Below are 22,771 nucleotides of genomic sequence, written 5' to 3'. Positions count from 1 at the left end.
CTGGCATTTCTGTCACTGAGGATTATTCCAACCCTCCCTACTAGCAGGTACCCCTGGCCCTTGTCAGCATTTATTCACAGTATTCACCATCTACTCTATGGTCTCCACCCACCTATATCCTGGCAACTCTGCAAGCTTTCCTCTCCGGTGGTCTCCACTCTCAGACTCCATCCTGATGCCCAACAACGCTTAGGTAAGCACATGCCTTTATTTACAGAGGGAGATGGGACCAAGCTGAGAGAAGAGACTTAGGCAAGCTCAGGCAGCAGAATGAATTCTCTTGAGGAGAATGCAGGGTCCTGATTCCCAATTTAAGGCAGCAAGTGTAAAACCATTAGGATTGTGGGGATTACACGTGGGTATCCTCACATCCAGAGGGAGAGCCTGAGCTCTGCCAGCGTCTGACTCTACCAAGCAGTGGTGAGAGAACTGGCCTTTATTTAAGCAGTAGCATGGCAGTCGGTGGGGGGCTCAGGCACTGGGATCAGGGGCTGGAGGCAGGGGGAAGGCTGGGAGGTGGCGAGGGGTGAGGCCAGGCCTAGATGAAGGTGAGGTGAGTAGAAGCCGGGAGGCCGCAGCTCTCCTTGTGCTCCTCAAACAGTTGCTCCAGAGCCTTCATGTACAGCCTGTGATAGTGGTCCACCTGCTCCTCGGTGGGCTGTGGACACTGGGGCACCGGGATGGGGCGGCCCACTGCAGGGACAGGGAGACACAGGTCAGAGGAGGGGCCTCGGCTGCACGCACAGCAGATAGCGGCCTTCTTCCCTGGACACGGGCACTCACCCACAGTGGTGATGGGTCTGGCGAGGGGCATCAGGCCCCAGGACTTGGCTGAGAAGAGACCACGGCCCCAGAAGATGCAAGGAGAGAAGCTCAGGAGCCTCTTGATGGTGACCTGGAACAGACGCTGCCAGGAGTCTGGGGCAAAAGCCTTAACTCTGAAGACGTCATTCTCCCCAAAGGAGTACGTGGGCACCAGGGAGGCACTGGGAAGGGAGGGGCAAGAGAGGAGAGAAAATGGCTGGGCACATCAGGGGCTGGAGAAGCACTCCCAAATTCCTCCCCCACAGGTTACCACCTTCCTAGGCATTAGGAGCAAAGGATGGTTCTACTAGAAAGATCTGGATGAAAGGATTTTCTTTCTTAAGACCAATGTGTCCTGGACTTTCTTATATACATTTTCTCACACAGTCTCAACTACAGTGTGGTGGCAAGGCGGGCGTGAGCTCTGTTTCACAAGTAAGAGGGGTGCAAGGTCTCGCCTGTGAGAGGGCATCATAAAAGAATGTGAGCCGAGGGCATACGAGCCCCCAGGGTCCAGCGCTTCGCACTGTGGTCCTGTCTGTCTCTCTGCGTGGCAGGAAGCCTGGGGAATGGGCACCAGGGCTGGACACAGAGCAAACACCCAAAGTCTGCCTAGAGCGCCCTCTAGAGGTGGGCACGGTGGAAGCTCTAGGGACACACAGCCCACCTCCAGGGGGCGGGTGTGCACAGATAGAGGGTAGACGACCAGACACTGTGAGGTTCTGACCATTGAAGGCAGCCCTGGCTGGGCCCCTGCTCACCCGTGCCTCAGTGCCAGGCGGACGAAGCCTTTACGATTCCGGAGAGTGAGGCAGTGCTCCCCTGGGACGGCATGCAGGGCCTCATTGGCCCCTCCGACCACGATGACCACAGCCCTGCCGAGCTGTGGTTGAGATAGAACATAATCCAGGCTCTGACGGTTCACAGAACATATTCCTGTGGGCATGAGGAGGTTCAGGAACAGTTAGTGCCCCTCATGGGCCCGATAGTCCCTCACCTCTCCCTTTAGCACACTGAGTATTAGACATCACCCCATTCTCTCCACATTCCCTACCCCTGTGCCTCTGTCCATGTGTCCTACAGTGCCTCTCCCAGCACGGATGCAGGACACGTGGGCCAAGCCACCTCCTGTCCCCCACTGTGAACCCGGCCAATTCAAGCCAAGTGCCTGGGGTGGGTGGTGACTGGGGGTCACTCTGGCAGGATTGGGGTGGGGTCACCCTCTGTCACTCAACTCAAACTCACCAAAGGACATAAAGTACTCTCGATGGCCTGGCATGTACAATAGACAATTCAACGCGGCCAGTGAGAACCGAAGCCCTGGGAACAGCTGCGAGCAGCCAGTGCCCTCCGTGCTGAAGTTACAGAAGGTTCCGAAGCTCATGATCCCATGTGGGTGGGACAATAGCACGTAGTTCCTGTCTGGGGGCAGCTCTACTGTTTTCACCAGCTGTGGTGGGAGGGGGCAGGATGAGGGAAAGAAGGCAGAGAAGGCAGGCCCCCAGCTGAAGGGGCTTCCCTCCCACCAAGATCTTGAGAGTTCAGGATAAGATGGGGTCAAAGGCACCAGGATCCACTCTAGAACACCATCCCACCCCCTGCCCTGTTACCTGAACTTAAGCAGCCAGAGGTGAGAGTCCATCATGGGGAGGAGAGAGGAGGTGGGAGGTAAGGGAGCGGGAGGAGTGGAGCATCCCTTGGAGGGTGACCTGTTACCTTAATGGGGAAATAATCGCTCAGGTGTTTCCACACAGTGCAGTTCTTCAACCACTGATTACGCCTTCCACCTTGGGCAGAGGGATAAGGGGGGAAGAATCACTACAGACACCATTTATCACCTCCTTCTACCCAGGCCTTGTTTTTGTTGTTTACCTGCTAAGTTGTGTCTGACTCTCTGTGACCCCAAGGACTGCAGCATGCCAGCCTTCCCTGCCCTTCACTATTTCCCAGAGGTTGCTCACACTCATGTCCATTGAGTCCGTGTTGCCATCCAACCATCTCGTCCTCTATCACCCCCTTCTCCTCCTGCCCTTGTTTAGCACTCACCTTGCTGGGGTGTGTCCCAGTCCAGGAATAACCATACCAAGTAGAGAACAGAGAAATACCAGAGCGAGGTGAAGAGGAGGAAGAAGCCAACAAGGGAAAAGAAAGGGCCTAGGGGAAAGTTGAGAAAGGAAAATGAGTTAGATTGTGAAACCGCAGTGACTTCTCCCCTCTCCCCTCACCAGTGAGAGCGTTGCCTGTCTCCCTGATATACTTTGACACGTCCCTCCCTTTGCCCTGGGCTTCCCTAGTGGCTCAGACGGTAAAGCATCTGTCTGCAATGCAGGAGACCCAGGTTCAATCCTTGATTCGGGAAGATCCCCTGGAGAAGGAAATGGCAGCCCACTCCTGTATTCTTGCCTGGAAAATCCTGTGGACGGAGGAGCCTGGTAGACTACAGTCCATGGGGTCGGGAAGAGTGGGACAGGGCTGAGACTGCACGTCCCTCCCTCTGCCCTGGTGGTCCAGTAGTGGGGGCTCCAGCCTTCCTCCCTCTACCCTCCCCTTTTCCCACCTTCCCAGTTGGACCCCTGCCCGGATCCCCTTACCCAGGAAGAGGAAACAGAGCACAAATTGGCAGGTGCTCAGTACTTCTAACCACTGTTTCTTTAAGGTTTTCATGCCGGGGGTGGGTGGTGGGGTGGTGGAGACTCCCAGGTGCTCCCCTTCAGCCAGCAGGGCTTCCGAACCAGGAAAAATGGGATGAAGGCTTTGGTTGGAGCGCAGGAAATCTTTCTGGTCTGAGTGGCCAAGCGCTTGGAGCCTCCCAGGATCGCTTGTAGGGGGCTGTGTGCGTGGGGAGACTCTCTCATCAGAGCCCCAGAGGTCTCCAGTCTGCTCTCACTTATCATGAACTTCTCCAGTGGGTTGGTCTGGGCTGGTCCCCTCTTGCGACTGGGAGATGGCCTAGGGGGCGTGCCGTGGAGGCCCAGCCCTCGGTGCATTAGAAATCATTGTGGGCAGGAGTTGCAGAAGAAGCCAGAGAGCCCACCCACTGGGTCCCAGCCCTGACTGTGTGATCTCGCCGTTCCTGGACGAGCGCGCCCTAGTGTTTGAGTCTAGGAGTGTCTAGGCCACTCGGAGGCGTTAATTAGCGCCCAACCCCGAGGATAAACACACCAACACACAAGTTTATTCCCAGGTGGAATTTCAGTCGCCAGCCACACTCCTCCAGAGGCTTGAGGCCAACTAGATAAAGACGAGGTGCCTAGGGGCGGGGACCCGGTAGCACACGGTCTGATCTTGAAATAGCTGCGAGAGCCGCTCAACTGAGGGGAGACTGAGAGCAGCGCGTGCGCATGCGCTGAAGTACCCCTTCTGCCCCCACTGCCCGCACAGTTGTACCGGGGTGGGAGCCCCCAGTGTGGGCAGAAGAGGATCAAGAGGGGTGATCGCTGAGATGCTTTGAAGTCCCCTTCCCTCTTAAGGGATCCAGTGGGACAGAGTTCAGGGCTGGTGGGTTGGCCAAATGCCAGCCTGGGGGCGGGTCTGGCACCAAGTATTCAGGCCCCAACCTGGGACCTTCACCTCCCAACCATGCGGGGGCCTTGAGCCCTGGAGGGGGGAGCGGGCTGGGGAGCCTGGGGGCAGAGTAGGCATAGGTTTCAGGTGTGGAAGGGCAGGAGAAGGCCCTGGGGCCTGGAACATTCGTAGAGCCACTCTCAGCAGCGGCCCAACGTTTCCTGTGTCTTTCCACCCAGAACCCCGGTGGGTTCAGAAACTGTGGAGGGCCTCATTCTCCCCCAAAGAGAAGACTGGCACCGGGGAGGCTCTGGGGGCACAGGGGACACCTGATTCCGGGGTCCTGGAAGCGGGGCTCCTCCCCAGCAGCCTTTCCCTAGAGGCCAGGCCCAGCTACCAACCATCCCCCCCCAACCCCCCGCCACCTCCGGGGTTCCTCACCGGTGTTCCAGTGCCAACTTGACACATCCCTGCTGATTGCAGATCTGCAAGCTCAATGATCTGATCTGGGATGTAGGCATTGACTCCAGCTGGTCCCTGGGCTCACCCAAGGCCAGAGGTCTGGGCCAGTGGGGCTTGCCATGTATGTGGTACCCTGACTAGCAGGGGTCCCCGTTTAACCCCGGAGCTTGGCCCTGTAGGGTAGAGGATGTGCAGATCAGATCAGATCAGATCAGTCGCTCAGTCGTGTCCGACTCTTTGCGACCCCATGAATCGCAGCACGCCAGGCCTCTCTGTCCATCACCAACTCCCGGAGTTCACTCAGACTCACGTCCATCTAGTCAGTGATGCCATCCAGCCATCTCACCCTCTTTCGTCCCCTTCTCCTCTTGCCCCGAATCCCTCCCAGCATCAGAGCCTTTTCCAATGAGTCAACTCTTTGCATGAGGTGGCCAAAGTACTGGAGTTTCAGCTTTAGCATCCTTCCTTCCAAAGAAATCCCAGGGCTGATCTCCTTCAGAATGGACTGGTTGGATCTCCTTGCAGTCCAAGGGACTCTCAAGAGACTTCTCCAACACCACAATTCAAAAGCATCAATTCTTCGGAGCTCAGCCTTCTTCACAGTCCAACTCTCACATCCATACATGACCACAGGAAAAACCATAGCCTTGACTAGACGGACCTTTGTTGGCAAAGTAATGTCTTTGCTTTTGAATATGCTATCTAGGTTGGTCATAACTTTCTGTCCAAGGAGCAAGCGTCTTTTAATTTCATGGCTGCAATCACCATCTGCAGTGATTTTGGAACCCAAAAAAATAAAGTCTGACACTGTTTCCACTGTTTCCCCATCTATTTCCCATGAAGTGATGGGACCGGATGCCATGATCTTCATTTTCTGAATGTTGAGCTTTAAGCCAACTTTTTCACTCTCCACTTTCACTTTCATCAAGAGGCTTTTTAGTTCCTCTTCACTTTCTGCCATAAGGGTGGTGTCATCTGCATATCTGAGATTATTGATATTTCTCCCGGCAATCTTGATTCCAGCTTGTGTGTCTTCAAGTCCAGCGTTTCTCATGATGTACTCTGCATATAAGTTAAATAAGCAGGGTGACAGTATACAACCTTGACGTACTCCTTTTCCTATTTGGAACCAGTCTGTTGTTCCATGTCCATTTCTAACAGTTGGTTCCTGACCTGTATACAGATTTCTCAAGAGGCAAACCCTACAGCTCTTAGCTAAGCACTTGCCTGTATTTATAGTGGGAGAAGTGACCCAGCCAAGGGAAGAGACTTATGCAAGCTCATGCAGCAGAATTAAGTCTCTGTGAGAGGAGAATTCAAGGTTGTGATACTCAGTTTAAGGCAGCAAGTCCATACCCACTAGGATGGGCTGGAATATACATGGCATTGGTTACACCCGAAGCGAGAGTCTAAGCTCGGCTGACATCCATTTCTAGGAAATGGTAGTGTGGGAGAACTTTAGCTTTTATTGGCACAGTAGCATGGCAGTGGGTGGGGGTCTCAAGCACTGGGATCAGGGGCTGGGGGAGTGGTGGTGTGAGGTGGGGAGGGGTGAGGTCAGGCCTAGATGAAGGTGAGGTGAGTAGAAGCTGGGAGGCCGCAGCTCTCCTTGTGTTCCTCCAACAGTTGCTCCAGAGCCTTCATGTAGAGCGTGTGATAGTGGCCCACCTGCTCCTTGGTGGGCTGCGGGCACTGGGGCACCGGGTTGGGGAGGCCCACTGCAGGGACAGGGGGACACAGGTCAGGGGAGGGGCCTCGGCTGCCCACATAGTTCATAGAGGCCTTCTTCCCTGGACATGGGCACTTACGCACAGTGGTGATGCGTCTGGCCAAGGGCATCAGGCCTCAGGACTTGGCTGAGAAGAGACCACGGCCCCAGAAGATGCAACGAGAAATGCCCACAAGCTTCTTGAAGGTGATCTGGAACCAGGAGTCTGGGGCAAAAGCCTTAACTCTGAAGACATCATTCTCTCCAAAGGAATACATGGGCATCAGCGAGGCTCTTGGTTGGGGGGCAGGGGGCGGTGCAAGGGGGCAGAGGGCTGGTCAGGTCAGGGGCTCTAGGAGTGCCCCCACATTCTCCCCAACAAGATACCACCTCCCAAGACCATTTGAAGCGAATGACAGTAGCTACAAAGAACTCTCTGGGAGAAGGGACTTATGTTTCTTGAGAAACAAGTGTGTACTGGGCCGTCCTCTATACATTTTTCTGCACAGTCATCAACCACCATATGGTGGAAAGGTAGGTGTTAACCCTGTATCACAAGTAAAGAAGCGTGGGGCCCTCGTGGTTGTCCAGTGGTTAAGAATCCACCTGCCAATGCAGGGCACAGGGGTTTGATCGCCGGTCACCGAAGATCCCACATCCAGCAGGGCGACCAAGTCAGTGTACTCAACTGAGCCAGTGAGCCTAGAGCCTGTGCTCTGCAACAAGGGCAGCCACCACAAGGAGACCCCGCGTACCACAGCTGGAGACTAGACCCCAGTCACTGAAACTGGAGAAAGCCCACACGGCAACGAAGACCCAGCACAGCCAAAATAAACACATAAATAATAGATGGGTTTTTTAAAAAAAGAGAAGTTTGCAAGTTCTTGTCTGTGAGATGGTGTCGTGAAAGATTGTGAACCAAGGGTGTCTGAGTCCCAGGGTCCAGCGATTCGCACTGTGATCCCGTCTGTGTCTCTGTGTGGGAGGAAGCCTGGGGAAGGGGCACCAGGGCTGGGCACAGAGGAAACATCCAAGGTCTGCCAGGAGCGCCGTCTAGAGGTGGGCATGGTGGAAGCTCTGGGGACACACAGCCCACCTCCAGGGGGCCGGTGTGTAGGGATAGAATGTGTATCCCCAGACACACTGTGAGGTTCTGACCACTGAATGCATTCCTGGCTGGGCCCCTGCTTACCTGTGCCTCAGTGCCAGGCGGATGAAGCCTTTACGATTCCGGAGAGTGAGTCAGTGCTCCCCTGGGATGGCATGCAGGGCCTCGTGGGCTCTCCTGATCACGATGACCACAGCTTGGCTGAGCTGGGAGTGGGCAGAATAAAATCCAGGCTCTGGTGGTTCACAGAACATACTCCTGTGGACTAGAAGGCGTGCAAGGACAGTCAGTACCCGCTACTTGGCTCCCTAATCCCTCACCCTGCCCTTTAGCACAGGAAGTATGAGCTCTCCACCCCTTTTCTTCCAAACTCCATATTCCTGTGCCCCTGTCCCTGTGCCCCACAGCACCTCTCCCAGCAAGGATGTGGAACGCTCGCTCCCAAACCAGTCACTGACCCACACTGTGAGCCTGGCCAATGTTCAAGTCAGGTCCCGGGGCTGGGTGGAGCGTTGGGGGCCACTCTGGCAGGAGTGGGGGGGCCCCTCCTCCGCCTCAGGTCAAGACTTGAAAGAAAAGTGAAGTCAGTCAGTCATGTCTGACTCTTGCAACCCCATGGACTGTAGCCCACCAGGTTCCTCTGCCCATGGGATTTGGAGTGGGTTGCCATTTCCTTCTCCAGGAGATCTTCCAGACCCAGGGATTGAACCCAGGTCTCCCACATTGTAGGCAGACACTTCACCGTCTGAGCCACCACGGACAAGACTTACCATAGGACAAAAAGTAGTCTCGATACACTGAAAGGTAGAAGAGGTCGTTCAGACCGGTGGTCTAGGGCCGAAGCCTGGGGAACTGCTGGGAGAAGCCAGTGCTCTCAGTCGCGAAGTTACAAAAGTGTCCGAAGCACATGCGGGTGAGTGACCAGCAGGTAATTGTGGTCTGGGGGCAGCTCTGCCGTTTTCACCGGCTGTGGGAGCGGGGTGGGCAGAATGAGGGGAAGAAAGCAGAAAAGGCAAGATACCAGCTGAAAAGACCTCCCTCCCCACCAACAGACGTGAGAGTTCAAGGTCCTACTAGGGTGTCAAGGGCACAAGGGCTACCCTCTGGATCACCATCCTACTGCCTGACCTGTTGCCTGAACTTAGGCAGCCAGGGCTCAGACTCAGCCTGGGGAGGGGCAGATAAGGGACAGAGAAGGAGCAGAAGGTGGAGGGTGACCTGTTACCTTAATGGGAAAATAATCCCTTCAGTTCAGTTCAGTTCAGTCACTCAGTCGTGTCTGACTCTTTGCGACCCCATGGATCGCAGCATGCCAGGCCTCCCTGTCCATCACCAACTTCTGGAGTTCACTCAGACTCACGTCCATCTAGTCAGTGATGCCATCCAGCCATCTCACCCTCTGTCGTCCCCTTTTCCTCCTGCCCCCAGTCCCTCCCAGCATCAGAGTCTTTTCCAATGAGTCAACTCTTCACTGAGGTGGCCAAAGTACTGGAGTTTCAGCTTTAGCATCATTCCTTCCAAAGAAATCCCAGGGCTGATCTCCTTCAGAATGGACTGGTTGGATCTCCTTGCAGTCCAAGGGACTCTCAAGAGTCTTCTCCAACATCATAGTTCAAAAGCATCAATTCTCCTGTGCTCAGCTTTCTTCACAGTCCAACTCTCACATCCATACATGACCACAGGAAAAACCATAGCCTTGACTAGACGGACCTTTGTTGGCAAAGTAATGACTCTGCTTTTGAATATGCTATCTAGGTTGGACATAACTTTCCTTCCAAGGAGTAAGCGTCTTTTAATTTCATGGCTGCAATCACCATCTGCAGTGATTTTGGAACCCAAAAAAATAAAGTCTGACACTGTTTCCACTGTTTCCCCATCTGTTTGCCATGAAGTGATGGGACCGGATGCCATGATCTTCGTTTTCTGAATGTTGAGCTTTAAGCCAACTTTTTCACTCTCCACTTTCACTTTCATCAAGAGGCTTTTTAGTTCCTCTTTACTTTCTGCCATAAGCGTGGTGTCATCCATAAGCATATCTAAGGTTATTGATATTTCTCCTGGCAATCTTGATTCCAGCTTGTGTTTCTTCCAGTCCAGCGTTTCTCATGATATACTCTGCATATAAGTTAAATAAGCAGGGTGACAATATACAGCCATGACATACTCCTTTTCCTATTTGGAACCAGTCTGTTGTTCCATGTCCAGTTCTAACTCTTGCTTCCTGACCTGCATACAGATTTCTCAAGAGGCAGATCAGGTGGTCTGGTATTCCCATCTCTTTCAGAATTTCCCACAGTTTATTGTGATCCACACAGTCAAAGGCTTTGGCAAGTTAATAAAGCAGAAATAGATGTTTTTCTGGAACTCTCTTGCTTTTTCCATGATCCAGAAAATGTTGGCAATTTGATCTCTGGTTCCTCTGCCTTTTCTAAAACCAGCTTGAACATCAGGAAGTTCATGGTTCACATATTGCTGAAGCCTGGCTTGGAGAATTTTGAGCATTACTTTACTAGCATGTGAGATGAGTGCAATTGTGCGGTCGTTTGAGCATTCTTTGGCATTGCCTTTCTTTGGGATTGGAATGAAAACTGACCTTTTCCAGTCCTGTGGCCACTGCTGAGTTTTCCAAATTTGCTGGCATATTGAGTGCAGCACTTTCACAGCATCATCTTTCAGGATTTGAAATAGCTCAATTGGAATTCCATCATCTCCACTAGCTTTGTTTGTAGTGATGCTTTCTAAGGCCCACTTGACTTCACATTCCAGGATGTCTGGCTCTAGGTCAGTGATCACACCATCGTGATTATCTGGGTCATGAAGATCTTTTTTGTACAGTTCTTCTGTGTATTCTTGCCACCTCTTCTTGATATCTTCTGCTTCTGTTAGGTCCATACCATCTCTGTCCTTTATCGAGCCCATCTTTGCATGAAATGTTCCCTTGGTATCTCTAATTTTCTTGAAGAGATCTCTAGTCTCTCCCATTCTGTTGTTTTCCTCTATTTCTTTGCATTGATTGCTGAGGAAGGCTTTCTTAGCTCTCCTTGCTATTCTTTGGAACTCTGCATTCAGATGCTTATATCTTTCCTTTTCTCCTTTGCTTTTTGCTTCTCTTCTTTTCACAGCTATTTGTAAGGCCTCCCCAGACAACCATTTTGCTTTTTTGCATTTCTTTTCCACGAGGATGGTCTTGATCCCTGTCTCCTGTACAATGTCACAAACCTCATTCCATAGTTCATCAGGCACTCTATCAGATCTAGGCCCTTAAATCTATTACTCACTTCCACTGTATAATCGTAAGGGATTTGGTTTAGGTCATACCTGAATGGTCTAGTGGTTTCCCCTACTTTCTTCAATTTAAGTCTGAATTTGGTAATAAGGAGTTCATGGTCTGAGCCACAGTCAGCTCCTGGTCTTGTTTTTGTTGACTGTATAGAGCTTCTCCATCTTTGGCTGCAAAGAATATAATCAATCTGATTTCGGTGTTGACCATCTGGTGATGTCCATGTGTAGAGTCTTCTCTAATGTTGTTGGCAGAGGGTGTTTGCTATGACCAGTGCAGTTTCTTGGCAAAACTCTTCGCCCTGCTTCATTCCGTATTCCAAGGCCAAATTTGCCTGTTACTCCAGGTGTTTCTTTTTTTTTTTTTTTTCTCTTTTCATCCTCAAACCTTTATTTATTTATTTTTTTAATTAAAAAAAAATTATACATGTGTTCCCCATCCCGAACCCTCCTCCCTCCTCCCTCCCCATACCATCCCTCTGGGTCGTCCCAGTGCACCAGCCCCAAGCATCCAGCATCGTGCATTGAACCTGGACTGGCATCTCGTTTCATACATGACATTTCACATGTTTCAATGCCATTCTCCCAAATCTTGCCACCCTCTCCCTCTCCCACAGAGTCCATAAGCCTGTTCTATACATCAGTGTCTCTTTTGCTGTCTCGTATACAGGGTTATCGTTACCATCTTTCTAAATTCCATATATATGCGTTAGTATACTGTATTGGTGTTTGTCCTTCTGGCTTACTTCACTCTGTATAATAGGCTCCAGTTTCATCCACCTCATTAGAACTGACTCAAATGTATTCTTTTTAATGGCTGAGTCATACTCCATTGTGTATATGTACCACAGCTTTCTTATCCATTCATCTGCTGATGGACATCTAGGTTGCTTCCATGTCCTGGCTATTATAAACAGTGCTGCGATGAACATTGGGGTACACGTGTCTCTTTCCCTTCTGGTTTCCTCAGTGTGTATGCCCAGCAGTGGGATTGCTGGATCATAAGGCAGTTCTATTTCCAGTTTTTTAAGGAATCTCCACACTGTTCTCCATAGTGGCTGTACTAGTTTGCATTCCCAACAGTGTAAGAGGGTTCCCTTTTCTCCACACCCTCTCCAGCATTTATTATTTGTAGACTTTTGGATCGCAGCCATTCTGACTGGTGTGAAATGGTATCTCATAGTGGTTTTGATTTGCATTTCTCTGATAATGAGTGATGTTGAGCATCTTTTCATGTGTTTGTTAGCCATCTGTATGTCTTCTTTGGAGAAATGTCTATTTAGATCTTTGGCCCATTTTTTGATTGGGTCATTTATTTTTCTGGAGTTTAGCTGGAGGAGTTGCTTGTATATTTTTGAGATTAGTTGTTTGTCGGTTGCTTCATTTGCTATTATTTTCTCCCATTCTGAAGGCTGTCTTTTCACCTTGCTAATAGTTTCCTTTGATGTGCAGAAGCTTTTAAGTTTAATTAGGTCCCATTTGTTTATTTTTGCTTTTATTTCCAATATTCTGGGAGGTGGGTCATAGAGGATCCTGCTGTGATGTATGTCAGAGAGTGTTTTGCCTATGTTCTCCTCTAGGAGTTTTATAGTTTCTGGTCTTACGTTGAGATCTTTAATCCATTTTGAGTTTATTTTTGTATATGGTGTTAGAAAGTGTTCTAGTTTCATTCTTTTACAAGTGGTTGACCAGATTTCCCAGCACCACTTGTTAAAGAGATTGTCTTTAATCCATTGTATATTCTTGCCTCCTTTGTCAAAGATAAGGTGTCCATATGTGCGTGGATTTATCTCTGGGCTTTCTATTTTGTTCCATTGATCTATATTTCTGTCTTTGTGCCAGTACCATACTGTCTTGATAACTGTGGCTTTGTAGTAGAGCCTGAAGTCAGGTAGGTTGATTCCTCCAGTTCCATTTTTCTTTCTCAAGATCGCTTTGGCTGTTCGAGGTTTTTTGTATTTCCATACAAATTGTGAAATTATTTGTTCTAGCTCTGTGAAGAATACTGTTGGTAGCTTGATAGGGATTGCATTGAATCTATAAATTGCTTTGGGTAGTATACTCATTTTCACTATATTGATTCTTCCAATCCATGAACATGGTATATTTCTCCATCTATTAGTGTCCTCTTTGATTTCTTTCACCAGTGTTTTATAGTTTTCTATATATAGGTCTTTAGTTTCTTTAGGTAGATATATTCCTAAGTATTTTATTCTTTTCGTTGCAATGGTGAATGGAATTGTTTCCTTAATTTCTCTTTCTGTTTTCTCATTATTAGTGTATAGGAATGCAAGGGATTTCTGTGTGTTGATTTTATATCCTGCAACTTTACTATAATCATTGATTAGTTCTAGTAATTTTCTGGTGGAGTCTTTAGGGTTTTCTATGTAGAGGATCATGTCATCTGCAAATAGTGAGAGTTTTACTTCTTCTTTTCCAATTTGGATTCCTTTTATTTCTTTTTCTGCTCTGATTGCTGTGGCCAAAACTTCCAAAACTATGTTGAATAGTAATGGTGAAAGTGGGCACCCTTGTCTTGTTCCTGACTTTAGAGGAAATGCTTTCAAATTTTCACCATTGAGGATAATGTTTGCTGTGGGTTTGTCATATATAGCTTTTATTATGTTGAGGTATGTTCCTTCTATTCCTGCTTTCTGGAGAGTTATCATAAATGGGTGTTGAATTTTGTCAAAGGCTTTCTCTGCATCTATTGAGATAATCATATGGTTTTTGTTTTTCAATTTGTTAATGTGGTGTATTACATTGATTGATTTGCGGATATTGAAGAATCCTTGCATCCCTGGGATAAAGCCCACTTGGTCATGGTGTATGATCTTTTTAATGTGTTGTTGGATTCTGATTGCTAGAATTTTGTTTAGGATTTTTGCATCTATGTTCATCAGTGATATTGGCCTGTAGTTTTCTTTTTTTGTGGGATCTTTGTCAGGTTTTGGTATTAGGGTGATGGTGGCCTCATAGAATGAGTTTGGAAGTTTACCTTCCTCTGCAATTTTCTGGAAGAGTTTGAGCAGGATAGGTGTTAGCTCTTCTCTAAATTTTTGGTAGAATTCAGCTGTGAAGCCGTCTGGACCTGGGCTTTTGTTTGCTGGAAGATTTTTGATTACAGTTTCAATTTCCGTGCTTGTGATGGGTCTGTTAAGGTTTTCTATTTCTTCCTGGTCGAGTTTTGGAAAGTTGTACTTTTCTAAGAATTTGTCCATTTCTTCCTCATTGTCCATTTTATTGGCATATAATTGTTGATAATAGTCTCTTATGATCCTTTGTATTTCTGTGTTGTCTGTTGTGATCTCTCCATTTTCGTTTCTAATTTTATTGATTTGATTTTTCTCCCTTTGTTTCTTGATGAGTCTGGCTAATGGTTTATCAATTTTATTTGTCCTTTCAAAGAACCAGCTTTTGGCTTTGTTGATTTTTGCTATGGTCTCTTTTGTTTCTTTTGCATTTATTTCTGCTCTAATTTTTAAGATTTCTTTCCTTCTACTAACCCTGGGGTTCTTCATTTCTTCCTTTTCTAGTTGCTTTAGGTGTAGAGTTAGGTTATTTATTTGACTTTTTTCTTGTTTCTTGAGGTGTGCCTGTATTGCTATGAACTTTCCCCTTAGGACTGCTTTTACTGTGTCCCACAGGTTTGGGGTTGTTGTGTTTTCATTTTCATTCGTTTCTATGCAAATTTTGATTTCTTTTTTGATTTCTTCTGTGATTTGTTGGTTATTCAGCAGCGTGTTGTTCAGCCTCCATATGTTGGAATTTTTAATAGTTTTTCTCCTGTAATTGAGATCTAATCTTACTGCATTGTGGTCAGAAAAGATGCTTGGAATGATTTCTATTTTTTTGAATTTACCAAGGCTAGCTTTATGGCCCAGGATGTGATCTATCCTGGAGAAGGTTCCATGTGCGCTTGAGAAAAAGGTGAAATTCATTGTTTTGGGATGAAATGTCCTATAGATATCAATTAGGTCTAACTGGTCTATTGTATCGATTAAAGTTTGTGTTTCCTTGTTAATTTTCTGTTTAGTTGATCTATCCATAGGTGTGAGTGGGGTATTAAAGTCTCCCACTATTATTGTGTTATTGTTAATTTCTCCTTTCATACTTGTTAGCATTTGTCTTACATACTGCGGTGCTCCCATGTTGGGTGCATATATATTTATAATTGTTATATCTTCTTCTTGGATTGATCCTTTGATCATTATGTAGTGACCTTCTTTGTCTCTTTTCACAGCCTTTGTTTTAAAGTCTATTTTATCTGATATGAGTATTGCTACTCCTGCTTTCTTTTGGTCCCTATTTGCATGGAAAATCTTTTTCCAGCCCTTCACTTTCAGTCTGTATGTGTCCCCTGTTTTGAGGTGGGTCTCCTGTAGACAACATATGTAGGGGTCTTGTTTTTGTATCCATTCAGCCAGTCTTTGTCTTTTGGTTGGGGCATTCAACCCATTTACATTTAAGGTAATTACTGATAAGTATGATCCCGTTGCCATTTACTTTATTGTTTGGGGTTCGAATTTATACACCATTTTTGTGTTTCCTGCCTAGAGAATATCCTTTAGTATTTGTTGGAGAGCTGGTTTGGTGGTGCAGAATTCTCTCAGCTTTTGCTTGTCTGAGAAGCTTTTGATTTCTCCTTCATACTTGAATGAAATCCTTGCTGGGTACAATAATCTGGGCTGTAGGTTATTTTCTTTCATCATTTTAAGTATGTCTTGCCATTCCCTCCTGGCTTGAAGAGTTTCTATTGAAAGATCAGCTGTTATCCTTATGGGAATTCCCTTGTGTGTTGTTTGTTGTTTTTCCCTTGCTGCTTTTAATATTTGTTCTTTGTGTTTGATCTTTGTTAATTTGATTAATATGTGTCTTGGGGTGTGTCACCTTGGGTTTATCCTGTTTGGGATTCTCTGGGTTTCTTGGACTTGGGTGATTATTTCCTTCCCCAGTTTAGGGAAGTTTTCAACTATTATCTCCTCAAGTATTTTCTCATGGTCTTTCTTTTTGTCTTCTTCTTCTGGAACCCCTATGATTCGAATGTTGTAGCGTTTAATATTGTCCTGGAGGTCTCTGAGATTGTCCTCATTTCTTTTAATTCGTTTTTCTTTTATCCTCTCTGATTCATTTATTTCTACCATTCTATCTTCTAATTCACTAATCCTATCTTCTGCCTCTGTTATTCTACTATTTGTTGCCTCCAGAGTGCTTTTAATTTCATTTATTGCATTATTCATTATATATTGACTCTTTTTTATTTCTTCTAGGTCCTTGTTAAACCTTTCTTGCATCTTCTCAATCCTTGTCTCCAAGCTATTTATCTGTGATTCCATTTTAATTTCAAGATTTTGGATCAATTTCACTATCATTATTCGGAATTCTTTATCAGGTAGATTCCCTATCTCTTCCTCTTTTGTTTGGTTTGGTGGGCATTTATCCTGTTCCTTTATCTGCTGGGTATTCCTCTGTCTCTTCATCTTGTTTAAATTGCTGAGTTTGGGGTGTCCTTTCTGTATTCTGGCAGTTTGTGGAGTTCTCTTTATTGTGGCTTTTCCTCGCTGTGTGTGGGTTTGTACAGGTGGCTTGTCAAGGTTTCCTGGTTAGGGAAGCTTGTGTCGGTGTTCTGATGGGTGGAGCTGTATTTCTTCTCTTTGTTCAGTCGCGCTGTGGGGAGGGAGGGAGGGATGCTGCAAACAAATAACATTGGCGTGCGCTTGCAGTGCCTCAGCCACACTGGGTCTGCCCCCGCTCACGGCGCGTGTAGCCTCCCTGCCCACACTGCTCGGGCTCTAGGTTGTTCCGCCGGGAACAATCCGAGGCTGGCCCTGGGTTGCATGTACCTCCCAGGTCCAAGCTGCTCAGGTTCAGGCACTCGGGTAGTCCTCAGAGGCGCAGACTCAGTTGGGCCTGAGTTTTATGCTCTTCCCAGGTCCGAGCAGCTCAAGTGATGAGGTGTTTGGCGAGCGCCAATGCTGCGACTTATCGCCCCCCCGCCACTCGGTTATCTGGGTGTAAAACCGGCGCACCTTCTCAGGCAGATGTTAACCGTCCAGACCCCCAAAAAGTTTTAGTTAGCAAAGAAGCCTGCTTACAGTTTTATAGATAATGTCTCTCTGGGGCTGCGATTGCCCCCTTCCGGCTCTGGCTGCCTGTCACCGGAGGGGGAAGGTCTGCAGCCGGCTATCTCTGTTCAATTCTTTGTTCCGTGCGCGGGCCTGGCGGCGTCTTAGGTTGGGGCTGGCTTTTCGCGTGGTAGATATCCCACAGTCTGGTTTGCTAGCCCAAATTATTTCGCTCAGATAGTGCTCAGGGTATTCAGGCCAGATTCTTACTCTAAGCGATGCAGCCCGCGCTGCGCCTCCCTGCCCAGCCCCCGCTTGCTAATGGCACGTGCAGGCGTCTGCGCTGCTTCTCCGCTGGGGGAGTTACCGTAGGACTCACAATCTTCGAGTTTTAATTGTTTATTTATTTTTTCTTCCTGTTATGTTGCCCTCTGTGCTTCCAAAGCTCGGCACAGATTCGGCAGTGAGAAGGTTTCCTGGTGTTTGGAAACTTCTCTCTTTTTAAGACTCCCTTCCCGGGACGGAACTCCGTCCCTCCCTCTTTTGTCTCTTTTTTTGTCTTTTATATTTTTTCCTACCTCCTTTCGAAGAGTTGGATTGCTTTTCTGGGTGCCTGATGTCCTCTGCGGGCATTCAGAAGTTGTTTTGTGGAATTTACTCGACGTTTAAATGCTCTTTTGATGAATTTGTGGGGGAGAAAGTGTTCTCCCCATCCTACTCCTCCGCCATCTTGATCTCCAGGTGTTTCTTGACTTCCTACTTTTGCATTCCAGTCCCCTATAATGAAAAGGACATCTTTTTTGGGTGTTAGTTCTAAAAGGTCTTGTAGGTCTTCATAGAACCATTCAACTTCAGCTTCTTCAGCATTACTGTTTGGGGCATAGACTTGGATTACTGTGATATAGAATGGTTTGCCTTGGAAACGAACAGAGATCATTCTGTCATTTTTGAGATTGCATCCAAGTACTGCATTTTGGACTCTTTTGTTGACCATGATGGCTACTCCATTTCTTCTGAGGGATTCCTGCCTGCAGTAGTAGATATAATGGTCATCTGAGTTAAATTCACCCATTCCAGTCCATTTTAGTTCACTGATTCCTAGAATGTCGACATTCACTCTTGCCATCTCTTGTTTGACCACTTCCAATTTGCCTTGATTCATAGACCTGACATTCCAGGTTCCTATGCAATATTGCTCTTTACAGCATCGGATCTTACTTCTATCACCAGTCACATCCACAGCTGGGTATTGTTTTTGCTTTGGCTCCATCCCTTCATTCTTTCTGGAGTTATTTCTCCACTGATCTCCAGTAGCATATTGGGCACCTACTGACCTGGGGAGTTCCTCTTTCAGTATCCTATCATTTTGCCTTTTCATACTGTTCATGGGGTTCTCAAGGCAAGAATACTGAAGTGGTTTGCCATTCCCTTCTCCAGTGGACCACATTCTATCAGATCTCTCCACCATGACCTGCTTGTCTTGGGTTGCCCCACGGGCATAGCTTAGTTTCATTGAGTTAGACAAGGCTGTGGTCCTAGTGTGATTAGATTGACTAGTTTTCTGTGAGTATGGTTTCAGTGTGTCTGCCCTCTGATGCCCTCTTGCAACACCTACCGTCTTACTTGGGTTTCTCTTGCCTTGGGCGTGGGGTATCTCTTCACAGCTGCTCCAGCAAAGCGCAGTCATTGCTCCTTACCTTGGACGAGGGGCATCTCCCCATTCTTAGGCTCCACCCTTTCCCTAGTGTACCCTGGGCACTGCTCTGCTCACCCATGAAGAGGAAAGTGAGCATGTATTGGCAGGTTCTCAGTACTTCCAGCCACTGTTTCTGCAGAGTTTTCTGGCTGCGGGAAGGCAGCAGGGCGGTGGGGACTTTCAGGTGCTGCCCTTCTGCCAGCAGGGCTCCTCGCCCCGTTTCTGTTTGCGGGTCTCCGGGAGTGTCTAGGCCACTGTAGGGTGCAGCGAGGCACGTGGATATCCATGCTGAGCACAAAGCCACCAGCCAGTTCACTTCAGTTGCTGAGTCGTGTCCGACTCTTTGTGACCCCATGGACTGCAGCATGTCAGGCTTCCCTGTCCATCACCAACTCCCGGAGCTTGCTCAGACTTCTGTCCATCGAGTCGGTGATGCCATCCAACCATCTCATCCTCTGTCATCCCCTTCTCTTCCTGCCCTCAATCTTTCTCAGCATCAAACCAACCAGCACAGAGGTCAATCAGGACAGAGTCCAGGGCTGGTGTTGTTGCGAAAGGGCAGCCAGGATTTCAGGCCCCAAAAGCAAACCTTCACTTCCCAGAGCACACTGGAGCAAGCGGGAGGAGTTGGGGGCATGACACCAAGACCCACCCCCAGGTGCTTTAGGGACTCTGTGATCTCTAGTGTGGCCAGTGGATCCTGCAGGTCTTTGGCAGTGTCTAGGCCACTGGGAGGTGCAGCCAGACGTGTCAATATTCCAGCCAAGCACAAACACAGCAACACCACAGGTGGTTTCCACCTTTAATTTCAGTCCCCATGACATCCACCGAGGGAACTGTTAGGGGAAGCACACTGATTGAAACCGCCCACCCTGGCCAGGAACCATAGTAACCATTTGCATGAATTGTTTTACGACAGGAGGTCCTGCTAAGGAACACGGAACTAATAAGCCACCTTATTCGGGAAAGGTGTTCGGGAAAGGTCAAAAGGAGACACCACATGTCCAACCACCTCCCAGAATCCTCTCTGGCATCCATCTTGGCTGAATAAGGCGTGCATCACCAGGAAGGACTCTGAGTCAGAATGATTGGCCAAGGACAACCCGGAAAATAATCCCATCACCATAAAACCCGAGACTGCAAGCCATGTGGCAGAGCTGTTCTCCTGGGTTCCCTTACCCTACTGCTCTCCACCCGGGCGCCCTTTCCCAATAAAATCTCTTGCTGTGTCAGCAGATGCGTCTTCTCGGACAATTCATTTCTGAGTGTTAGACAAGAGCCCAGTTTCGGGCCCTGGAAGGGCTCCCCTTTCCTACAACAGAACCACCGAGGGCTGGGGGCCGCCTAGTGGAGGAGGAGGTACCTGTGGCTGGGGACCCCATAGTGTGTCTCGTGCTTTTGGAAAGCTGGGAGAGCCGCTGCAGGTAGTCCACACTCAGCCATCCATCAGCGCAGGGGTGAGCCTCAGGGTTTGCTGAACTGGGATTGGGGACCCAGCTTGGGCAGAAAGAGGCCAGAGGGGTGGCCGCTGCAACTCCTCTTCCCGGCGCCCGGGATCAACTGGGACAGAGTTCACGGTTGGCCCAGGTGTCAAGGACCAGCCTGGGGACAAGGCCAGCTGCCAGAATTTCAGGTCCCAAACATGAACCTTCACCTCTCAGTGCAGGTAGAGGCCTAAAGACTGACGTCTGAGTCCTCCTGAAAAGAGGGAGGAGGGCGCTGGGAGATGGAGCTGGGGCCAGGTGCCCCCAGTGGGGAAGGAGGGCAGGGAGGAAGTCACCACAGGGACTGGGAGTTCTGAGACCCAGGGCTCCCCTGCTCACCAGCACACAGGATGTAGTCCCGGAAGACAGGAAGATGACCAGGATGGGGCAGCTGGAGCAGGTGGGGCCGGAGGCCAGGGACGAGGCAGAAGCCGTTAGTCTCTGTGCTGAAGGTGCTGAAGGCCCCAAGAACCTGGACTCTGAGAGGGTGGAAGCTCCACTAAGAGGTAGTTGTGGAAGGGACTCAACTCTGTGGTGTCCACCAGCTGGGGACACAGGGTGCACACCAGTTTGGGGCTTCTAAGTTTGGACTTTGGGGGTCACGGTCCCAAGGGTCTACCCTGAAGCCCAGCTCCCACCCAGCACAGAGCTCCACAGTGCCTCAGTGAGATGGGGAGGTGGTCCGAGAAATGTCTCCAGACAGCCCAGTTGGGGACCCAGGCACAGCCGCGGCCTCCTGCCCAAGGTGTATTTCTGTCTCCATAGAGCCCATCCAGGTAGTGAATTCTAGGATCCAAGCCTGGCTCAGGAGTACAGGGAATAAGGCAGTCAGGCACCCCTGGGCTGGAGGTGGTGGGAAGGGGTGTGAGGACTCTGACTCCAGAGGTTTAAGTCCCAGCTTCCCCCTTTACCCCCTTCCCTGTTCCATGGTTTCAGGTCCATCTGTCCAACCTACATCTTTCTCGTCTCTTGAAGGAACCCCTCCTGCCCCACACCGCCAAGAGATCCCAGCCTCGGCTCCCTCCCACCTTGGCATTGGGAAGCAGAGAGCCAGACCCAGGGGTCCTCAGGGCTTCAGGGTCTCACCGAGCTCCAAAATGGAGAAGCTCCATCGCAGGAGGGCACACCTGGAGGCCAGTGGAGGTGGCTGGCCTTCTGTAGAGGGGAGTCACAGAGGGGCCACTGTGGCTCTGAAACTTTCTGTCTTCTGGCCCAACCCCCTGGCTCTGACCCCTGACCTGGGTTCTGCCCTCTTTTCTGCCCCCTCTGCTGACCCGCACAGTGGACCATCGTGAGCTCTGGAAAGGGAGGGCTAACCTACTCTTTGGGTTCACAGTGCTGTGACCAATAGGACCCAAAGGGGAGACCAGGGACGTGGCTTGGAGTCTGGCAGTGAGGACGGTGTTTGGACTTTGTGGAGGTCAGGACTGGCTCCCTGTGATGAGCAGACTGGCAGGGTCCTGGGCCAGTGGAAGTTGCCATGTCTGTGTACCCTGCATAGCAGCATTCCCCGTTTGTCACCCAGGCCTGGCCCCTGTGGGTTAGAGGAGGTTAGACCTGCAGGAGGATTTATTCCCTGAGGAGCAGCTTAGGCCTCTGTGGGGAGACCTCTGGAGGGAAGGGTTTTATGGGAAAGGCTAACGGTTGGGGAGCCCCTGCAAGTGAGAGCCCCCTGGGCTGTGAGCACTCCATCCGTGTGGGCCGGGCCAGTCCTCACTGTGACCATGGCCCTGTTCAACATGCCTAGAGGCTGCGGAGCAACCACTTTTTCCAGGTCAGGGACTGACACCTTTTTAAATTAATTAATTCATTTTTTGGGCTGCGCCTTGCCTTGTCACCAGGGATTGAATCTGGGCCCTTGGCCATGAGAGGGCAGAGTCCTAACCACTGGACCTACAAGGAATTCCTAGGATGTCACTTTAAAAATCTTTTTAAAACATTTTGATACAATTTTTAAAGATTACTTTTTCTTTTTAAAATTTTTTAATTTATTTTTTGGCCACACAGTGCAGCCTATGACATCTTAGGTCCCCAAACAGGGATCGAACCCTGGCCCCCTGCACTGGAGAGAGGGAGTCGTAGCCACTGACTGGCCAAGGAATTCCCTAAAGGTCACTTTTCGTTTCTAGTTCTTACAACACGTTGGCGCTATTTCCCATCTTGGACAAACATCCTTGAGCCCATCTTACACTCAGTATTTTATGATGATGCTGATTTCCCCACCTCTACATCCTCCACTGGTAGGACATGTCTTTTTTTTTTTTTTTGAATGTCACTTTATTTTTTAACTTATTCATTTGGCTGCATTAGGCAGGACCTTTCATTCCAGCACACAGACTCTCTAGTTTTGGCACAAGGGTTCCCCGTCCAGAGGAGCCAGGAGTTGAGCTGCACAGGCTTAGTTTCTCTGTGGCATGTGGGATCTTAGTTCTCCGACTAGGGATTGAACCAGCATCCCCTGCATTGTAAAATGGATTCTTAACCACTGGACCACCAGGGAAGTCCTGAGCCATGTTGAATGTCACTTCTTTTATGGAAGCCTGACACGTAACTGTCAGAAGCCTCTGTCACGTGTCACATTCTCTCCTGGCACAGAATACTTTCCCTCCCCATCACCATGATTTTTTTTTTTTAAACGGGGACCATTTTTATAGTCCTTAT

The 22,771-nt window shown here is 49.0% G+C and overlaps 1 protein-coding gene and 1 pseudogene across 1 annotated transcript; both read right to left on the bottom strand.

Moving 5' to 3' along the window:
- Positions 1-189: 189 nt before the first annotated feature.
- Positions 190-4,725, bottom strand: LOC109578860 (2-acylglycerol O-acyltransferase 3-like). Its single transcript, XM_019988376.2, has 7 exons — positions 3,396-4,725; positions 2,851-2,958; positions 2,521-2,591; positions 2,050-2,254; positions 1,566-1,740; positions 784-986; positions 190-693 (listed from the first exon to the last, which is right to left on the bottom strand). Exons 1-7 carry the CDS (start codon positions 3,466-3,468, stop codon positions 539-541), a joined length of 990 nt encoding a protein of 329 aa, XP_019843935.2. The 5' UTR covers positions 3,469-4,725; the 3' UTR covers positions 190-538.
- A 1,491-nt stretch (positions 4,726-6,216) lies between these two features.
- Positions 6,217-22,269, bottom strand: LOC139179634 (2-acylglycerol O-acyltransferase 3-like; annotated as a pseudogene).
- Positions 22,270-22,771: the final 502 nt, after the last annotated feature.

The sequence above is a fragment of the Bos indicus genome, chromosome 25 (assembly GCF_029378745.1).
Source record: "Bos indicus isolate NIAB-ARS_2022 breed Sahiwal x Tharparkar chromosome 25, NIAB-ARS_B.indTharparkar_mat_pri_1.0, whole genome shotgun sequence".
Classification (NCBI taxonomy): Eukaryota; Metazoa; Chordata; class Mammalia; order Artiodactyla; family Bovidae; genus Bos; species Bos indicus.
This window is presented reverse-complemented; position numbering and strand designations above follow the sequence as displayed.

Coding starts and splice junctions, on each gene's coding strand:
- LOC109578860 (XM_019988376.2), bottom strand. CDS start 3,468: ATGAAAACCTTAAAGAAACAGTGGTTAGAAGTACTGAGCACCTGCCAA. Junction 2,959..3,395: donor GCTCTGTTTCCTCTTCCTGG/GTAAGGGGATCC, acceptor ACTTTCCCCTAG/GCCCTTTCTTTTCCCTTGTT. Junction 2,255..2,520: donor GCGATTATTTCCCCATTAAG/GTAACAGGTCAC, acceptor CTCCCACCACAG/CTGGTGAAAACAGTAGAGCT.